Source organism: Manis javanica, chromosome 2, assembly GCF_040802235.1.
Source record: "Manis javanica isolate MJ-LG chromosome 2, MJ_LKY, whole genome shotgun sequence".
NCBI classification, from domain to species: domain Eukaryota; kingdom Metazoa; phylum Chordata; class Mammalia; order Pholidota; family Manidae; genus Manis; species Manis javanica.
In genome coordinates this window covers 130932170-130953579 of record NC_133157.1, presented here as the reverse complement: position 1 = coordinate 130953579, position 21410 = coordinate 130932170, and the positions used below count along the sequence as shown (strand labels likewise).

At 43.9% G+C, this 21410-nt stretch overlaps 1 protein-coding gene and 1 pseudogene across 7 annotated transcripts in view; both read right to left on the bottom strand.

Annotated features, from left to right (window-relative positions):
• The window catches only part of LOC108393830 (aldo-keto reductase family 1 member C3-like), a 27034-nt gene extending 7421 nt beyond the window's left edge, over positions 1-19613 (bottom strand). The window contains exons 1-8 of one of the 7 annotated variants that reach the window (XM_017654940.3): positions 19457-19613; positions 16406-16617; positions 12005-12081; positions 9311-9443; positions 4098-4240; positions 2264-2431; positions 964-1080; positions 179-256 (exon numbers count right to left, since the gene is read on the bottom strand). In XM_017654940.3, coding sequence (XP_017510429.1) covers positions 179-256; positions 964-1080; positions 2264-2431; positions 4098-4184 — 450 coding nt within the window. In that variant the 5' untranslated portion in view covers positions 4185-4240; positions 9311-9443; positions 12005-12081; positions 16406-16617; positions 19457-19613. Of the gene's footprint in view, positions 1-178; positions 257-963; positions 1081-2263; positions 2432-3970; positions 4241-7481; positions 7592-9310; positions 9766-10265; positions 10591-12004; positions 12082-12299; positions 12520-16405; positions 16618-19456 lie in introns of those variants that run through there. The other 6 variants (XM_017654947.3, XM_017654945.3, XM_017654943.3 and 3 more) reach the window with 6 other exon arrangements.
• Positions 19457-21410, bottom strand: part of LOC140847882 (aldo-keto reductase family 1 member C15-like) — a 15744-nt pseudogene continuing 13790 nt past the window's right edge.

The following is a 21410-nucleotide window of genomic DNA, read 5'->3' as shown; positions in this document are numbered from 1 at the left end:
GTACTCACTGAGCTATTAAATGCACAAAATGTGAAACCGAGGCAGCGGGACATTCAGGGACCTGCCCAGGTCAAGACAGGCGGGTGGCAGGATTAGACTCAACCCACCTATCCTGACTTCCTTGTCCTTCCTCCCTCCCTCAACGTGCAGAAACATGGCTTCTTTGGAGCCATCTCACCTCCCACGTGGTGCAGAGATCCACCTCATCGAAAATGATTTTCCCATGTGCGTCCTTTGGCACAATCTCCTCCCCAGGCTGCAACACAGGAAAGAAGGAGAGGCTGCTAAAGCTTTGCACAGCCTCTAATGAACTTTCCAGAGACTACAGACCTTGAGGCTAATGGAGCGAACCAACCCTCCTCTGGGAAGGAATTGTCAGGGAAGAAAAAAGGGAAGGGAAGCACACTGAGGAGCTACACTTCCTGGAAATGTTTCTAACTGCTAAAGGTTCAGTCAATATTTCTTGTGTCAAGGACAACTTGAGACCTCCAAGACCCCATCCTAGAGAAAGGTTAGAGTGGTGCCACAGCTCCACAGGCTCTTGGCTCTGGACCTTGGGGGGTAAGCCTCTCCCACCCCTGCTTTCCACATGGAGGTAGCCTTCTGAGAGCCACCTGTCAGCATCTCAAGGGCTGTCTCATCTCCCTTGAATTTCCTGTGCCTTAAAGGGCCTCCCGATCAGGACATTCCCTGGACGCCTGGGGACATGAGATCGATATTGAGGAACATGGAGTCTTGAAGGTGTGGGCAGCATGGCTATTAGATTGAGGCAAGTACATTGCAACCAATGAAGTCTTGTGGCTCGGGGGCTGGAATCGCCAGCTGAGATGGGAAGGGTGGAAGCACAAAAGGGAATCTTAAAGTACTGTATCTGCTTCTTTTCACCCTCACCAACTATATCTTCTCTTGTATTCAGCTGCTAATTTTCATGTTGATAGCCAAAGTAAAATAAGACTTGCTAACCTTCAAAGGCACTGGGAAATGAATAAGATAAAGATCCACATAGCTCAGCTGAACTCTCCTCAGTGACACTTCCAGGCCAGTTTGGACCAATTCTGGATGGAAAAACGTGCCCCACAGCTGCAGTAGTTAAAAGAGAAGTGGTGGGGATTATTTCTTTAGGAATCCTTAGGAAGGGTTAATAAAACAGCAAATAAACAACATCAACCAAAAACATGCTTATAATCACTGGGAAGGGACAAGTCACCCTAGGAAACTCGTGAGTTCTGTATCATGACGGCTGGTTTCCTACCGAATTAAGACAACAATGCTCAAAATGAAAATATGGTCCTACACAGAGGTTCTCAAACTTCAGACTGTAAAATAATTGTCTGGTTTGCTTGTATAAGACATATTCTTGGGTTCTACCTTGAACACAATCCATCACAGTATCTGGGGATGGCACTGGAAAATTGTATTTTGAACAAGAACCTCAAGTGACTGTGATTCAGGAAATTCTGTCCGGACTGTCTTAAGTAGTCAGGGGTCCCAAAGAAAGTGAGGCCCATAGGAACTTCTTTTGGGGAACCCTTAGGCATCTCATTTTAAGAGGTAATAAGCTAAGGAAAATCAATCAAAAATTGCCAAAAGCAAGGGAGCCAAAAGATCCTATGGAGAGGATTACACATGGGGGCCAGAAGCCTGCTGCTGTGGCGACACCTGAACACAGGGCTCTGGAACAACTCTGGAGTGAGAGGGTAGAGACATTGTTTCAACCCTCCTTTATGGGCTACTTCCCCTCAGATATCAATGCTTGTCAGTCCATGGACACTAGCTGTAGTCAGTCAGTGAACACCATGGAAACAATTCCCCATGGCTCCCTTGGCTCCCTTTCCACTAGGACTTAAATATGCAAGCTCTTTTATTTGTTTCAAATATGATGCCAGGGAAGAATATTACAGGAAACTATATTAAGACATATTAATTATATTAAATACTTTCCTAAAAGCTTTACATGTATTCTTCAAAGTAAAAATTATGAAAATCTTGTGAGGTAAATATCTTCATTTTAGAGCTTGAGAAACCAAGGTACGGGGTTTAAGTCGTTTGTTCAAGGTCCACATTTACTAAGTGGCAGAATCTGGATTCAAATAGAGGAAGTCTTACCATGGAACCCACATTCTTAGCCAGCATGTGCTTAACCAGCCTTCTCATAGAAGGTCTGAGTGTGAATGAAAATTAAGCCAATAAGAAGAGAAATTCACCAAGATAGTATTTGGCCAAGAGTGAGCTTCAGAGATACATGTGCAACTATACACAGCACCTTCGAAGTGTAGAATATGTCTTGTCTCTTCACAGTGCCATTGGCAATCTTCTCCTGGATGGCCCTCCCGATCTCTTCTTCATTTAGGTACATATAAGCTGAGTCAATATGGCGGTAGCCTGCATCAATTGCTATCTTGGTGGCCTCTTCTACCTTACTCTTAGCAACCTAGAAGAGCATAAAAAGATGAAGACCTACTTGATTCAGGGAACAGATGACCAGTTACATAAGCCCATGAGCTAGTCAACAGAACCTATTGACTTGGTCACAGACTAGCCCAAGTAGCTGGACACACTGCCCAAACCAGACAGTGAGTTCCATATGAATTGCCCAGATTCACACACTGACTGGTATTGATCAGGACCCATGGCTGCTGTACCTCCATAGCCAGAAACTTCTAAGGGCTAGGAGCTAGAAGTGACAAAGCTAAATGTTGACTTATAACTAGTGGCAAATATTTAAAAACCAACTCTCTGAAGAAAAGAAATCCTGATTTGTAGTGTTGCCAATTTCTATGGCATAAATACTCCCAACTATGGCTGATTTCAAGCTTCCACTATTGGGAAAAGATGCTCACTACTGAATCTGTTGAGTCCGTGAATTGGCCTCCGACAACACTGGGTTTAACCTTCCATCTCTGGATCTACACACTCTATAGATTTACATTCCTAAATTAAATCACTCTAAAGAGATTATTAAACTAGTTTCAACCCAGCAATCCAATACCAAAACTTACCTATCAATGAAATGAAAATGTAACTTTAGACAGAATAAATTAGTGATTTATCTATGTAAGCCTGGGGAAACACTTCAAACATTTGATGAAGGACAAAACTATAGAAGAAAATATACTCTTTTTTCACTAAAATGTATCTCATACTTAATTCTTTCCTGGGTCACTCAGTTGGCCTTTGGGTGATGCTCTCTCCTTCACAATTCTAATTTTCCTCAGCTGCCTCTTGTGCTTCTGGCCACCAGGTTGGACTTTCGAAGTTATCCACAACTCTCCCCTCTCCATCACCCCAACTCATGCAGTAATTAGAATTTCTCTTGTGCATATTTGTTGACTTGCAACTTCTGATGAATTAACTGGTCCCATGGAGATTAACTGACTGTCCACAGGTTAAAGAACCAAGTCAAAGGACACCTCATGCCAGAGAGTTTCCTTATGCCATGTGGCTCCGTCAGGGCACAGCATTAAGAACCTAGCCTTGAACAGACTATTTCCACCCCAGCTATCTGACATTAATACTCGCTCTCTTTCTCCAGGTCCTTTAGCCATCAAATTCCTCTGGATATTCTGAGTAGTGGTGGAAATGAACATGTGCTTGTCCATGGATCACACCCAGGTGGCACTATGTCAGGGGAGATGGGGTGGGACAGTCTGGTTCTATTACTCTTGCCTTCTGTCCAGGGCAGCCACCTCACAGTGTGCTAGGATAAGTAACACCCAGTTGTCATGGTTGCCACGTGTCAGAAACTTCGCAGCAAGCTGGTGATGAAGTTTCTCTGGAATTTCTAACATCCAAGCTGTCTATTGCTGGGCAGCTTGTTAGAAATGTGGATTTGTGATCCCTAACCCAGATTTACTCAATCAGCAGTTGTTTGGGTGGGGCACCCAAATTTCATATTTACCAAGCACCTCAGGGGTTTTTAATACCTAATGAGATGTGAAAATCACTGACTTAAATGCACAAGACAACCTACCCTGGAGAGAAACAGCTTACAGATGAAGACAGTGAGTTCCATATGAATTGCCCAGATTCACACACTGACTGGTATTGATCAGGACCCATGGCTGCTGTACCTCCATAGCCAATACCATTAGGCCCACCTTACTAGGAGCAGAGGTGCCAAGTCCCAGAATGGGCATGAAGAGCCCATCATTCAGCTTTACAAAATAGGATCTCATTTGACTCATCTTCCTTTACTCTTTTGGATAGACAGACACTGATCTTCTTCTTTCTTAAAAGAAATCTGCAGAGGGTAGAAAATAATACAATTGCTATTTCTTAACAGCTTTAATGAGATAAAACCATCCCTTTTAAATTATACAGTTCAGAGGGTTTTAGTATATTCATTGAGATATCACCACTATAGAACTTCAGGACATGTTCATCATCCCCAAAGAAACCCTTTACTCATTAGAAACAACTCCCCATCCTTCCTTCCCTCCAAACCCTGACAGTTATGTTCTGACTCTGTACATCCACCTATTCTGTATTTAGTACCATCCACCTACCGATTTTAGTAAGTTAGGAAGGTAAATGTATATGAGTACTTTTTTTCTTTTGTACTAATGGCAAGTTATAAAATAGAGCTATATACATCTGTTTCTGTAAGCAGGGAATTGGGAGCAGGCCATGAAGTTCTGAGAGCGTGCCATGTACAAGGAACAGTAGTTTCAGTAGTCACACAGAGAGTCAAGCCCTCTAAGAGCCAGTCATGTTACCCAGTACAAGTAGAGTTCAACCGGGTTGAAGAAAGGTAGTTAAATATTCTGGGTTCTGTAACATTGACGAATGGAAACTCTAATAGGCATGTCCATGCAGAAAAGACCAAGTTGCAAATCTACAGAAACCTTTGAGAAACGCAAAAAGGCATGGACATTTAAAAAAGCCTATGGAAAGCAAAGTCTTACACTATAAAAAGAAATGTCAGTTTGAATGATCAGTGGGGAATTTGAGTCATTCTTAGAACGGCAATCATAACAGGGCCCCACTAAAAATAAATCAATTATTTAAATTTAGCAATTTGGACTAATTTTTTTGTTCCAAAACACTTTATTTATGAATACTGACAGTTAAGATTCACCTAATTTCCATGAAATATTACTCATCTTTTGGAGTTTTCAGCCATGAAAAAAATGTCTAAACCATTTTTAGCTCACAGCCTATACAAAAACAGGCAGCTAGCTATATCCGCCAGCCATAGTTTATGGATCTCTGTATCTTGTGCGTCATTAGTAGACATTATTATAATGCCTATAATTATCTATCTATAGATACTATTTTTTAATTTTGGTAAAATGTACACAGCATAATACGATTTTAACCATGCATGAGTATATGATCCAGTAGAATCAAATATATTCACAATGTTGTAGAACCATCACCACCCAAAACATTTTTGCCACTACAGACAAAAACTCTGTACCTGTTAAAAAAATTTCCTTTTGGATTGTTCAGTGTTCGGTGTTGTTACCTGTGTCACCAGTGCACACCTTCTTTTCCTCAAACTAATTTAAATCAGGTGTGGTGTTGCTTTTCCTACCCCTTTACTTTTCTTGCACGACTTCCATTCACCACAGCACATCTTTCTAATTTCAGATATTAAAGAGCTCGGGGGTCTAATAGCCAAGGGCTAGAGGAAGCTGGTTTCATCTGAACTTCAAAGCAGTGGTTTTTAAAGTGTTATCATGGGACGCAAGGCAATCTCTGACATCATTTCTTGAGGCCTGACAAAAAGACTATTTTCACAATATGAAACACTCTTTTTCTTTTTTATGCTCATTATCCTATATGTATACAGTGGAGTATTCTAGAGGTTTACATGGAAAATATACAAAACTTGTACCAAAGCATCTCGAAATGGAAATGGCTAAAATATTGCCTTTATTCCAACTTAGGATGTCAAAATACTTAGGAATTAATATACCAAGAGTGATAGAGCTTCTACAGGAAAAAGAAAACTAAATAATAGCATTGAAGGCATAAAATATATCTGTACAAGTGAAAAGGTGTGCACAATTTTGGGATAGAAAGACAGTTTACTAAAATTTAAATTCTGTATACATCCAGGCAATTATGTTCCAAATTCCAACAGGATTGTTTTAATTAGATGCAAAAGTTTCACCTGCATATAAAAATATTAATGCCATAGAGAAAATTCATGGAAAGAAAAAACAGTGATGGAGACTTTCTTTACTGGATCTCAGAGCTCATCACGAAGTCAATCTAATCTAATCAATCATATTGATATAAGCTTACACAGAAATACTAGTGGAACAGAATAGAAAACTCAGAATTCATTTTTACTTATATAAGAATTTAAGATATGATTAAAAGGGCTGTGTAATTCAGAGGAAAATAATGAATCATTTAATGCCTGATGCTAGAACAAGTGGCTCTCCACAGAATTGGATTTCCCCTCCAACATTGTTAAAGTAGAAAGATAGACATGAGCAGCCAGGGAAGGGAAAGATAAGGTTCAAGGAAAAAAACTATCCAAACTGCCCAGGTAGCAGGTCCCACATGAAGACAACAAAGGCTTTGCAGAGAGATATTTCTTGCCTATTGGGACCAGGCCAGCAGGTTCCCAACCAGATCCCAGCAAGGTCCCAGTGCAGGTGCCATTGAGGAAAACTAAGGACAGTTTTCCTCCTCATAATTTCATTAAAAGAAAATTGTGGTTTTGCTCCCCACCCCAACCATGGGCTTTTTTGTGTGCATTCTGGGAAAAGACATGTGCAACATGAGGAATGGGTGTATAACTAGAGCTGTCAATCAAATGACCTCACCCCGTCAATCAAAAGTAATGCTTCCCAGCTAGGTGGTGATAAACAGCGCTTCCCTTAAAAGTTTGGGGCCTTTGTCTACCTTGACTCTGACCCGTTCCTCCCTTGGAGTGTATTTAAATAAAACTTTCACTCTGCTTCACTATTGTGTCTCTACCTTTCAATTCTTTGTTGTGGCGGGGACAAGAACCAAGGAGAGCAAACTTAACCTGTAACAACATCATATATATAAGAATTCCAGACACATAAATGATATAAAGTGTAGGAGCATGGAGAAAATATGGAAAATATGGGAAGTGCATACCAATATGTTAACATTCATTATTGTGGGGTTTCCTGAGAAGGGTGAAGTGGAGAAGAGATGGCTTGGGGGACCAAGATAAAAAAATTCAATGAAAAAGCATGTATGTGATAACTGATATGCTTATTTTAAATCATGTATTTTGTGTAATGTATTCAGGTATGTTATGTAATAATGTATTAAATTATGTCTAATTTTTCTTCCTATATAAATAAATGAAATAAATTCAGTAAATGATATCAAATCACAGTGAGTGTAAATGACAAAGCACTCAATATAATCACTTATATGACCAAGAGATATGCATTCGAACTTATATCTGAATTGCTGGGAATGGTCCACAATTGAGAGTCCCTGACATCAGAGAATTATTTTCTATTTGTAAAGATTTTGGCACTTACCTCTAAGTAGATATCTAGGACATGCCGAATTATGAACGTGAAAAAGCCTGGGATTTTCCCTGTGGGCACAGGGAACCTTTTCTGTGCCAATCTGCCTTTTGATCTTTACACTGCAAAGTTTGAAGACACAGGTGCTGGGTGCCACTTTTGTCTGTAAACCTCTCTCCTCTGCCACATTTAAAGGCACAAACCAAATAGTGCTTTATAATTAAAGAGCAAACAGTCAAGCACAGTTTTAAATGTTAGAGAAAGGAAACAAAACCACTCAGATGTTCCTCAAGGCAAACACCAACCCTTCTCATAACCACACAATTTGGTGGAGTACCTGTGTTCCAGGTCCAAGTTTGAGTCTGACCTGGAAATTCCGAGTTTATCCAGACAATATATCCAGGTGGGGAACACTGACACTCCTAACATGGATACAATCAGGCTTTCATGTATAGACTTAAAACTGATATACATGGAGGACATGAAGGGTGGGAAAGGTATTAATCTCATTGGTTAATCGCTCATTCCTGACTGCTGTAGAGTTGGCACCTCCCTCTTTTTATCTTTCTTCCTTCCATATATGTCTTGATGGGTGTGGTAGGTTGGGATGAAGGATTGAGGGGTCCCCCAGACATTGCAAGACTCTGGGAAAATAAGTAGGGGAATGAGCAAATCAGCCTGTGTTATATTTGCTCTTCCAACAGTTACAGGGAAAGGAGAGCTAGCTGGAACCCTAGTCCCTCGTTTTTTCCATTGGTATGCCACACACATGGGCAACCTCTCCTAAGTGTGCCCAGATTTTGATGCTGAGCTTAGCATAGGAGGCATATCTACAGTTACCGTGGCCCCTACTTTCTAGCTAAAATGGTACCATGTCCCCCAGTGACTGCAGTGAACCAGGATGCCAGCACACCTATCAGTGGACATTTTCAGTTCAGGGCCTGACCTGAGTCCAGGTGGGGTTAGGATGGTCCCATTGGATCTGGTCAGAGCCTGACACTGGGAGGCTATTCTCCAGTATAAGAGATGGGGAGCATGGATCTTACTACGCTGATGGACAGTGACTGTAATGGGGTATGCAGTGGGGACTTGATAATAGGGGGAATGTAGTAACCACAATGTTGCTCCTCATGTGAAACCTGAGCATGAGATTGTATATCAATGATACTTAATAAAAATTTTTTAAAAAATGAGGGTGGTGCATGGGGGCCAGATGCTGCAGTGAGCACTTTATCACATGAGACATGAGACAGGATTTTGGTGTTAGTGGACACCTGGTTTAGGATGGTTTTTCCCTAAAGCCAAGTCACACCAAGTGGGTATTTGTGAAGGACTTGAACCAGGAAGGATGTTGTTTGGTGTGAAAGAAAGTGTGTGCACTGTGGGCCTCCTGATTGGGTGGGTACTGTCTGGGGCCAGAGATGGGGTGAGAGTGGAGGCCTCATGCTAGTGTGGGTATTCTCTAGAGCGAGAGGTCAGGGACTGGGAGGCTGGGGTATGGGGGTGTGGTGTGCTCATGCAGGCCTGTGCTGGGGCTGGCATTCTCTCATGCTCCAGAGATGGGCAAGGCGTCAGTGAGACCTCTTGTCAGGAAGGGTGTCCTCCAGCATAGAGCACGGAGATTCATGGAGGCCTTGTGGTGGCAGGTTTGGGAGCCCACAAAAGTCTCTCATCATTTTTCAGTGTTCAGGGGAGGTACTCCCTCTAGGGGCCCATGGAGACTTGATGGGGCAGGCCTTGGGCAGGCACCCTTGCTTTAAGAATGGTATGTAATTGCTACTTGATCCCAAAGAAGGTGGACATGAGTTATGCAGCATCACAGTGGCCAGGACAGGACTTACGTTTGCAGGCGTCCTTGAGCACCCAGGGGTGGAAGGCTGACAAACGTTAGCACTGGAGAGCTGTCCTGTTGGAAGGTCGTGTTTGAGGCAGGTGGTCACTTGGAGGTGCGTGGTTGTAGTCTCGCTGGATCTTCTGTGGAGGCACATGGGGACAGATGGGTCTGAAATGCTGTCCTCTCCAGCAGTGAGCTCTCAGGCTTGGGTGACATCTGCTCCTGGGACAGGCCTCCCAAGCAGCTATCCTCTAGCATGGTGTGAAGTTTCTAACTAGGCTCTGTGGGATAAAAACTGGCCTGGGCTACTGGGGGCCCTGCCAGGGTTGCCGGGCTCAGGAGCTGGATGTGCAAACATCAGCAAGATTTCCAGTACAGGCAAACACTGGCCTCCTTGCGCAACGATTTCCCAGCCTGGCTGCACAGCTTGTTTACTGGAGGGCAGTGCAAAGGCAGCCCAGCTGAGCTAGCAGGGTGGCTGTTACACAACGCACCTTACCCAGAGGGTGGGGCAGGCTCCCTGGGCAGTCTGGGTGCATTTCAGGACAAGTGCAGGGCATCCAACTCTGGTGAAATGTGTGCTGCTGTGATGACAGCCCTGTGAGGTGCCCACCCAGGCCTGCGGGCCTTTGTTTGGTTCATGCCTGTGTCTTAGGGTGAGGTCACTGTGCACTCGCCTGCGCCCTGGATAATATACACAAGGGCAAGCAGGTCTCAGAAAGTTTAGGAGGGACTCTATACATTTCCAATTGCAAAATATCCAATTGTTCTATGGGCACAGGGGTTGTCTGGGAGCTTGAGACCCTCCTCGGGTCAGAGGATTTGGGCTTAAGGGTCACAGACTAGCCCAAGTAGCTGGACAAAATACAGACACAAGTAGCCAGCACAGAGGCTAACAGTGGCCTTGGACAAATTTGTTCTTTGATGGTTGTAGCCGCTCTCCCAGGGAGCTGTGCGCTTACCAAGCGGGTGGGGTGGTCCCGGGTGAAGGGGCCTTTTATCTCCAGAGCCCAGGAATGTGGCTGCTCTGACATGCTGAGTGTGGTTTAGGGGCCCCACAGAAGCACAGGAACTTCTTCCCCTTGTGTCTCAGACATGACTAGCATTTCTAGGCGGAGTTTGCCGTCTCCTCTCTCAGTGGGCCACACAGGTCCTGGTGGCAAAGACTTGTGGAGCAGGGAGAGCAGTTAGCACTTCCTCGGGGTCCCACAGGGGATCCCTAGGGCTTCTGTGGTCATGGGTCACAGGGAGGAACCTGCTCTCAGTCAGGTCACCAAACCTGTTGGGACCACAAACGACTGAGAAATGGAGGTGGAGGGGAAGTGGTGACGAGTAAACATACAACTGGAGTCTCAGTGAACACGGAGACTTTTTATATCTCCTTGACATTAATGGGAGGTGATATGGCACTTTACAAAAGTTGGTAGGAGGTCTTTTGGGGCCCTCCAGTCTAGAATTTAATAGGATCAAGGCCTGAGGCAGAAGAGTGACCCCCTAAGGGGAACCATTTACCCAAGTGTAACTTAAATAGCACTTCCTTAACAAGGCCATTATGTCTCTCAGTCAGACCTGCCACTTGAGGGACCAGCCAGTGAAAATCCCATTATATGCCTGGTTCCAGTACCCGTGCTTGTAGGGGTGGGAAGTATAATGAGAGCCTGGGTCAGGGTCTATAGTGTCTGGGGCTCCAAAAGGTACCAACATAGAGTAAGGTCTGTCCTGTGGGGTCCACATGGGCTTGCCTTGAGGGGAAGGCAAGCCGTGGCCTGGTGCACACATCTACCATGGCAGGAGCATATCATGTGACACCTGAGAGGGCACAGGGAACAATGTCATTGACCTGTCATCTGGAGAAAGCAACTAGCCTCAGGGAATACCCGTCCACCCGAGGGAGTCTCCAGTGCTTAATTTTGTTACAAAGGACAAGTTATCAACAGCTGTTTGGAAGGGCAGAGCCTGGACAGTCAAAAGCAATGTGCACATTATACGGACTGAGGGACACTTAGCTGTACTGTGGCAGCTGCCACCCCTGTCCCCCTTTGCCTAAGGGCCTCCTCTGGTCACCTGCTCCTCAGCCTGTGATGGGGGCTGTAGATACCAGGGAATGAATGCCTCCTGGGAGCAAGCCCCAGATGAGAGGTAGCAGTCAACACATCGATACCCCAGCAACTCGCCTGTTTCCCAGCATTTCCAGTAGGATGAAATTCCAGGTTTCCTTCCTCACTCTGCCTCACCTGCTTGTTTCTCTTCCCGTGCTTTTACATTACTTCTTGAATAAACACCTTCACTTGAAACCTCACATTCTACTTTTGGAGGAATCCAAGCTAAGGCAGACATTTCGGGACAGCTGGAGACATGACAATGTGAGTTCTGTACCAGGTGACGTTGTGGTGCTCTTGGCTGTGATAAGGACATAGTAACCACATAACAGATTGTCCCTGCTCCTGGGAGATTCATGCTGACGTGACGTGTGATGTTGATAACTTCTTTCCAAGTGGCTTAGGAATAGTCTGTGTCTTGTATTTGTAAGGGTGCCTTGCTTTGTGTTTGAAAAGTTTAAAAGGATCAAGTATATCAAATTACTTTTTTTGAATCTAAGAAAATTTAATAAATATAGAGTTGATATTCAGGGCCAGGGTAATTTGCTCTGTTGCCTTTGAATTCCTGGCCAAGCACAACCTCAAAAGCTCACTACCGTTACCTGGACACACATGCCAATGTAGTCTTCACTGTCAGCTCTGGCTTCTTGGTAAGTTACTATGGAAAGTTTCCTTTTATCTGCAAGACAGTCAAAAGAGACATTTGCCAACGTTTCCCAAGCAGCCCACACACCATGTGTTTTGTTCCTTGAAGGGCTGACCGAACATTGATAAATACCTGCTACTGCCTCCCTGGAGGCTGAAAACTGTCCCCAATCCACCCCAGAAATGCTTACCCCAGGCAAAGCAGTTTGGGCTCTAATGTGGCTAAGAGTCTTTAGAGAAAAAAATACTTACTTTTTACTAAGTAACAAAAATGTCATCATTCTCTTCTTCCTGACCTGTGGACTTCACTCTGAGTGCTAGTTTTTAAGCAGCATGGCCCAAACCTCTGTGTGTGTAATTACCAACAGCTAGGCACTTCGGGCATCACTGTCTGCATGCAGGGCTCTGGGTACAAGTCATGAAAGGCCTCCATGTTCCTATGCAGGAGAGGGATTATTGGGGTGGCCCGCAGTGATAAAAGGAGAAAGGATTGAGGCATGACAGGCCTCCAGTGACCCTGTTCCTAGGGCAGTAGAGAAGCCATTTCTGGGAAGCTGCCCTTACAGTAAAAGCTAAAAATTTGACTTTCTGACCAATTGTGAAGTCCATCTTCTTTCTTTCACAGAAATGGCTTTATAATAAGCATTTTTTAATGCATAATTAAATTATTTAAATCATATTGCCTGCGCAGAACTTAATACCCAGAATATGCGGAGTCAAATTTTCAGATGTATTCCTCTTCCCAGCAACATCTGTCAATAAAACAATCAGCAAGTCTGGTCCTCATTATTTCAAAGACTCGGTGGAAGAAGAGGCTGTTTTAAAAAGGACATGTCAGCCATGTGCTCAACACTAATAAATAATTTAGGGAGAGATTAGTGGCTGATAACAATTTCATTTCCATTTTTTAAATTCATTGATTACTTACTAACTGTCCACTGCATAAAACATGCCAAGAGGGAAAGAGTATCAGGTAAAAATCGTGTCCCGTCTCCAAGGAGCTGACTGAACAGTAAGGCCACCTCACCTTGTGGTGTTACTGTACATAAGCTAATTGTAATATCACCACACAATACTACTATCCAGTAATAACCCAAATATAAAGTAATAGAAAGCTGATTGCTTATTTTTTAAATACCCAATTCATTGTATGAATTGCTGATTGATTACCACTCTTTTTCTCTTTGTGTGATTTTCCTATTTTACTCTTCATTTATATTAATCTATTAGCAAGGATAATATATCTACCAACATCTGAGTATTCAGAATTTGCCATTCTGCTAATCCTTTTTCATACATTATCACATTTATTACTAACTGTGAGGAATTTCAGAATTGCCTTATAAATAAAGAATATCAGTTATCTATTTGTGTGTGTGTGTATCTATCTGTGTGTGTAATTACCAACAGCTAGGCGCTTCGGGTAATTAGGTGGAATGTCTGCTAGAATAGAATAGGTAGAATTTATGATTACCACTTTAATGAAGATAAAGAAAAAGTTCCACTTCCTGAACGAAAGCCTCTGTGGGGGAACTAGTGCTGCTCTAGCCAGTGCCAAGGTCAGAGACACAAAGCCTGCACCCACTAAGGGCCCTGCCCCTGTCCAGCCCCACACCCCAGTACTGCGGGGCCTTTTCTTAATTGGCGAGGTTTGGACCTCACCCCAGCCAGGGCTTCCTTTCTGTGTTCATACAGAACTTAGTATTCAGAATGCAATATGGCCAGGGCAACATTAGACCCTGGAATGGTTAGAAAACAGCCCATCGGTTCAGGAGATGTTAGATGCCCTATATAGAGGGAAGTGGGCAGTGACCTGGCAAATGCCTGCTGGATGTTATTAGATATTTCTGAAGAGAAACCACAAACTACTCAAAGTCCTTAGGACTTCCCAAATACCAGTCTATACAAGAGCCACATTCAACTCACTCCTGAAGCTTTTATAAAAGCTTAGATTCCTGGGCCCACCTGAGATTTAGGAGAAAAGAATGAGGAAGTTAACTGATCCTGGCCAGCTGCAATAACATCTACTGTGTATCTGGCTCTAGTGTGAGGATTTGAACTGGACATGTAGATTCGGGTTTATGGAGACACAAAGGGAACAAAGTTCACCCATACTGAGGATTCCTTGAACAAGTGGATCCCTGGTCAGGAGCCACACCCTCTAGTTTTCCTCCAACTTGGAAGGTTTCATAACAAATACTATGACTGTGACTATGAGGCACTAATGCCACCCCATCCATAACGTGCTGGTCCCACCCATGCAGACAAAGCAAGCGTGGAGAGCTGAGACTTTGGGGAGGTGCATGGCTTATGGAGGAAAGGAGCTGTGGAAACTGGGGCAGGAGGAAGAATGCGGGTAACAGCGACACCTGCCTTCCTCACACCCAGGTGCTTGGAGGGAAGGGCTGAAGGGGGCCCCGGTGTGCTGCTCCTCCAGGGACACTAGGGTGGCTATGACTATCCTCTGACTAGGATAGGGTGTGCACCACAGAGGGCCCAGCCTGGAGGTCCCCTGGTTAATGCAATGGCCAGTCAGATCCACCAGCCTCCCGAGGCTCAGAGGAACTGGCTGGGCCAGAGGGGCTCTTGATGGGCAGGTCTGGGTTAACAAGTTAGTGGGCTTCAAATTCTCCCCAGCTGGATACAAACAGGCTGAACAAGACAACTGTGTGTCAAGAAACCACAGGATCTCCAGTCCCACAGGTGAAGGGGAAGAAAATTCCCCGAGAAGAGACAAGGGGAAGCAGGGGTGCAGGAGGGGACAGGGTGAGCAGAGGCCATTCTTGATTTATAAACAAGTAATGCTTCTGTGCCAAAGGTAAATAACTGCTTTTTTAAATTTCTCCTCACTCATTGCTTAGAAGAGAATTGATTGTCAGTGTGCAGAGAAAAGCATATATGTTTTCCACAAAGGATATATTGACATGGTTTAAAAGTTAAACACAATTATGCTGCCATCACTATTTATCCCTAGAAAGTAACCTGTTTTGCTTAATCACTGTCTGAGGTGACATAGGGTGATGAGTTCTGTGTGAGCAAAAAATAGTATATACTTGAACTTGCCAGAGCCTTAGGGTGGGGGGTGAACAGACCAAAGGCCAATACTGCATTGCTTCGGAAGTGGAAGAGATGGCAGAGTCTGGGGGTGAGAGGTGTGGACAGGATATGCCCTGGGAGATATTTGGGGAAAAAGAAGAAGAATGTTTAGGAGATATTTATGAAGCTTTAGTTATGGTATTAGATGAAATTCATAACCCATAGATATTTTAAATTTCCATTTAACTCACTATTGTGCCATAGAGTGGGTTCTGTCCAAATGTGCCTGGAGATGAGTGAAGGACAAATCTGAGGGACCACTGCCTCTTCTACATCATTTTTTATTTTAATATCACCCAAAAAGAACCTCAAACCCTTGGACTCCACTGTGGTTCTCTCAGAAGATGAATCAGGAATCTTCAAAGATTCTGAATCTCCTGGCCAGATGCAAAGGGCATAGGGGTTGTAAAGGAAAAATGTTGACATTGATGTCTGTTTCGGTTAGGATACAACCAGGTCAAGAAAACCTATTGCACACTGGCTTAAACCCCACAGAAATGTGTTACCTCTTAAACAAAAAGTGCAGAGTACAGCAAGCACTGGGGCTGCCCCAGGAGGTCTGCTCTGCTCTCACTCCTCAGCTATTCCTCTGGCATGGTCCTTGGGCTGGGTGAAGACAGCTTGGCCTTTCCAGACAGCACACCCCAAGATGTGTCCAATCTTGGGGCCACTTGATTTCAGAAGGGAGGGAAACTCTCCAAGATGGACCCCACCCCTGTGTTTCTGCTCACTTGTCATTGGCCAGGACAGGGTCACAGTCCCCTTCCAAGGCAATTACCTGTCAAGGGAAGTGGAACCAACGTGACTGACCTACACAAACTTTTTGGGGTAAAATGGGTGTTGGGAAGGCAAACATCTTGACCACTGAAATCACAATGAGAACATGATGGTCATTAGTTTAGACCTTTCCTGCTTCACTTAGAGCTCCCTGGTGAGCTTTTCAAACACAGTGACACCTCAGCTTTACTACAGAGCAAAAAATAAGCATGTCCAGTGGATGGGCGGTCTCAGATTTAGACAAAAGTGTCCCCATAAATAAGAGCAGAGCAATTGCCTTGGCTGTGAAGGAGTGTGTCCTGAATGGTTGGTCCAAGGACAGGCTAAAAGGGGAAATAGCCAGGGGCTCTTACCCAGCAGTAAATCTGTCTAGAGGACAAATGTAGGGAGAATGAGTGGCAGCTCTTCAATTTAATTTATTACTTCACCTAATTTAAGATGTAAACTGCTGTGGAACAAAAAATGAAGGGGAGACACTCACTCACCACGATTTTTAAGGCAGCAAGAACAGGATGGAATAAGTGTAGAGGAAGCCTCAGGGTGAGTTGGGCTTTCAAGGTGAAGCAGCCGTGAGGAGGAAACATGGAAGTAGTCACCTGGTGGGCTGCAGACACACCCAGAAACTCAGGAGTTGTGAACATCAAAAAACTGAGAAGCTTGAGCTGCCTCTGTGAACGAGGATGACGTTACTGATAATCTAAGAAATGAACAGAGGGTACCAGGAAGTGGGTAAGGTCACAGGGTCAAGATACCAACCTTAAAAAAACATTTGTATTAATGTGCCTTTCTACTTCATACCTGAAGTAAACATCTAGAGTTTTAGCACTTAGCACCTGGTGATCTACATATTCCTATTTGAAATATTGGGAAACTAAGAATTACTTGCCCCCAACTAATCACAAAGGGAGTGTAGTGGACTGAATAATGCCCACAGAGACAGCCATACCCTAACTCCAGGAACCTGGAGCTATGCCACCTTGCATGGTAAAAAGGACTTGGCAGGTATGATAAGGATCATGGGGTGGCAGGATCCTCCTGGTTTATCGGCTAGGCCCAGTGTCATCACAACGTCCACAAAGGTGGGATGCTGGAGGGTTACAGCCAGAGAGGGGAGGAGGGGAGGAAGCATAGATAAGAGAGTCACAGAAAGCACTTTGGAGAAGGAAGAGGAGTCCCCGAGATAAGGACAGGAGGTGGGCTCTGGAAGCTGGAAAGGCAAGGATGTGGATTTCCTTATACCCTCAAGCAGGCATGAAGGCCCACCAATACATTGATTTTAGATCAGTGACCCGGTGTAGGTAAAATTGCAATATTTTCAGAATCTCTTGCCTGGCCTTAGTCCATCTCCATATCAATAGGGGATTACAAGGGTTGGGGAGCGACAGCACATCTGGACCAGAGAGAGGTTTGGTGGGGTCCCTTTTTACAGCCAGGTCATGAAAGACATGGACAAGCAGAAGTGGACAACTCCTTGTGAGCAGTAAACAGTTTTCTCCCACTTTATTTCTCCCTTTGACTGATTTCGGCTTCCAAGGTTATTTGCCCCTTGCTGGGAACAAATTTTTCTACCCCCACAGAGTTATACTCAGATAGTCAACTTTTGGCCTCCTGAGGTGTTCCAAGGTAGTTTGTGGTAATTTGTTATAGCATCAACAGGAAACTAAGACAGATGTGATTCCAGCCATTATCCCCAGTTTCCTGCACCATTAATTTCCTTTCTCCTAAGAGCACAGAGGGATGTTGCTAGTACTCCCATCCTAGAAAACCCTCACATGATTCCATTTTCTTCAAGAGCAATGGCCCCATCCTGTGGTCCTGTGGACCACACTCTTTGAAACCTTCTATATGGCCTGATTCTAGTTCCTCTCTGCCTGCTTGCTTGAGCTTAGTCTATTCAGGCTCTGGCCTCCACTCCTCTATCAAACTTCTCTCCATCTTGCGAAGGTCAGTTGTCAAATCCAATGGTCAGTTTTCCCTGCCTCCTGCAGTACCCGGCCTCCTCTCAGCCTCCTTTGCCAACCTCTTAATGACAGGCCTCCTCTTCTTTGTCCTAATCCCTGACCGTCTGCTTCCATGGCTCTAAGTGGCAACTATATTCTGGTGAATCCCAAACACATCCCTTTGGTCTACACCTCTCCTCTAACTCAAGACTTGCATACACAGCATCTTTCCTCAGAGACCTAATGGGCATCCCACACATGTCTAAATTCTTCCCACAAAAATATGCTCCTCCCACATCATCTCCGTCTGAGAAATAAAGCTACTCCTTCCTTCCAGTTCCTAAACTGAAAAGCCTTAGAGTCAACTTCAATTCCTCTTTGTTCCTTTCACAAGAACCTCACAAGGTTAGAGAACCATGCTGACTCTACCCTAACAAATCCATATTCTAATGACTTCTGACCACCATGCCTGCTCATACTATATCCAAGGCAGTATCATCTATCACCAGAATATTATAGAAAGCCCTAAAATAGGGTTCTTTTTCTCCTTTTTCTTCTCAAGATAACACCCAGAGTGATCCTTTTAAAACAGTCAGCTCTTGCAGCTCCTCTGCTCAGAATCCTCAATATCATTCTCCATTTCTCTCAGCATCAAAGTCCTTTTAAAAGCCTTCATGTCACACACTCCCCACCATGGACTGACCGGACCTATCTCTTACCTCCCTTGCTCATTAAATAAGCACACCTTCCATTTCACTGGAAAAAGCCACTGTCTCTATATTCCTTGATGTTTGTCAAACAAACTTCTTTAAAAAATGGCACAGAATGAAGGGTGCAGTGGCTTTGCTTCTTACATGCACACAAATATGAGGGCATGTGCAGAATTATCTCCCAATGGCACTTACCACTTTTTGACAGCTTATATCAGCCACTCTTCTTCTGCCAGACTATACACTCAAGATATTTCTTACTGTAACTTAATTCTTTTCTATTTTATTTATTGAGTAAACAATGTCTGGCACATAAAGGATGTTCAGTAGAGTTTTGCTGAATGAATAAATGAAAGAACATCAACATACCCAGGAACTAATCAAAATACCAAAATATAGGCAGATCACTAAGAACTTATTAAATTAATAGGATGCACTGATTTAGCACAAGCTAAATATAATACTGGAATTTTTAAATAATACTTATTGATAACATGAGAAAACACGCTAAGTTTTTCAAAAATATACCATCCTGTATGGCAAAGATTATTTCAATTTTGTGTATGAAACACAAACACACACTTTTGTATAGGAAAATCATGAGGAAAATGCACCAATCACTAAGTACTTTTATATGGGCTTATTAAAGGTTATATTATGCTCTATCCTTTTCCTTTATTGTCCAAAATTTCTGTAATTTATATGTATTCTAATTATCAAGAAAAACAAACATCCTTATTTTGGAGTCTTTTTTATTCCATTTAGAGACATAAAGGCGAGCGCCTGAAACCACAGGCACTGCTTTCCATCACCTCTAGCAGGAACAGAAATCGTGTCCACACTCTGGAAGCAAGAAATTCTGGTAAAGCCCATGGTGTTCACTCACCGTCAATATTCTTCAGAAAATGAATACCAAGGGTGATGGGCAGCACTGAAAGAGAAAGCAGGACATTAGCTCAGCCACTCTGTCTCACTGCCCAAGAGAGGCTTTCTCTGAGTGAGCTTCAGGCCCTGCTCCAATCTTTGACTGACAACCACGCCCTCGCGCCCGGAGCCCCGCCCACTCCCACGCTTCCAGGGCAAACTGCACCTGCAGCCCATCCCCCACGTCCAGAGCAGCAGGGCCACAGCAGGGCGCTCACAGCCCCCAGGCACAGCTGATGCCACCACCCCATAAAATAGGAATTTTACAATTGCGTTAGGAAAAACCTGAATACAATCTACACGGATTCATTATTACTCAGTCTCTATTAACATAATCATTTATTTCCATTATTAAAGGAATGAAAGATGAACAGTCTCCACAGGTCCCTGGAAGTACAGTGGGCTGCAGGCACTGTGACTCTGGATCTAAAGGGAAAGCCGCCCAAGGGCAAGTCACCCAGCACAGGCGGAAGCCCAGGCAGCAGTGAATTCACAGATTTGCTGGCTGGTTTGCTCCTGGTCTGGCCAGGGCCCGGCTCACTTTACTGTTGGGTCCCAGACGGGGCCCTGGAATTGACCTCTGTTCTGAGGTCTGCAGGGAGCTCTTTTGTCAGTCCTTCACCAGAGAGCAGGCCTGCCTCCCTGATTTCAGGAAGCTTAGTGACTCTGACAAACTCCGTGCAACAGAAAACCAACTGTGAAATCACATCACTTACGATGGTAATTTAACATATCAGAAATTTCTGTTGAGGCCTTCAATTGCTTTCACACCTTCTGGAGTGAGTTCAAAGTCAAAATCCTAAAAGGAAGGAAAGATCAGATAGCCTCTGCCTGGGAACCAGGGGCCTTGCCAGCTGGGCAGAGACAAGGCCCTTCTGCCTGCACTTTCCTATCGCTCTCCTCTGCTCCACTTCACAAAAGAGAGGCTTAAGGCTCACCCACCCTAAACCTTTCCAAGTGAGGTGCCTGCAAAAGAAAAGGAAAAAAAACTCCCCCCACCAAACAAAAGGACAGCTGGACAATCAGGAATATACACCAGTTGACTTGAGGAAAAACTTCTCTCAGGTTTGCCTTCCAACCTCTAGAATTAGATGCAGCTGTAAACTAAAGAGAGCTTGGAAGGAAGTGATGCCCCTGTAAGGCTGCCGTACAACCTAGTGACCCCACAGAAGCATTCCTCATCAGCAGTCACCACCCCCACAATTCTCCTCCCAGATGAGCTTACTCTTCCCACAGTGGGAAAATCTTTCCAATTGACATTAGACACGCTCACAGATCTTACATTCAGAGAGGTCTTCATTTCAGATAAGTCTTTCTTACTTAAGTTCAGATTTGTTCTTATTTGACAATAAACAGCCCCTAGTGGAGAGTAAATTAATAGCAAAGCAGACAGATTTTGGGTAAGAAATACAAAAGCAAGAATCTCAGTATTTCATCCAGGGGACAATGTCATGGAAAATTCAGTGCCTTTATCTGTTATCTATTTATCTGTCATTCATCTTGAAATATACCCCATGCCACGGGGATATAGATTAACATGTTGAATTGAATCGAAATATAAAATGGGATTTTTTTCATGATTGGTTGAACAATGACATATAGATTTGTCTATCAGGTATTTCCATAACTTGAATGAACTCAGTGTATGGGTGAGGGTTTTGGAGCAACTGAATCATAAATAGTGGGCTCGAAATATCTTGTTTTCCAAATGTTAAACTCACAATGAAATTTTGGCTCTCATATTAAAATGGGCAATACTGATGCAGTTTCTCACCATTCTCTGTAGGCTCAGGACAAAGCTGAAGACACTGATTGATACAAGGGATGGGAGATAAATGGGGAGCATTTAGGGAAAAACCACTCATTCATTTGCTAACTAGGAAAGTCTAGAAGCTTATATCTAGCCTGCTACCTGC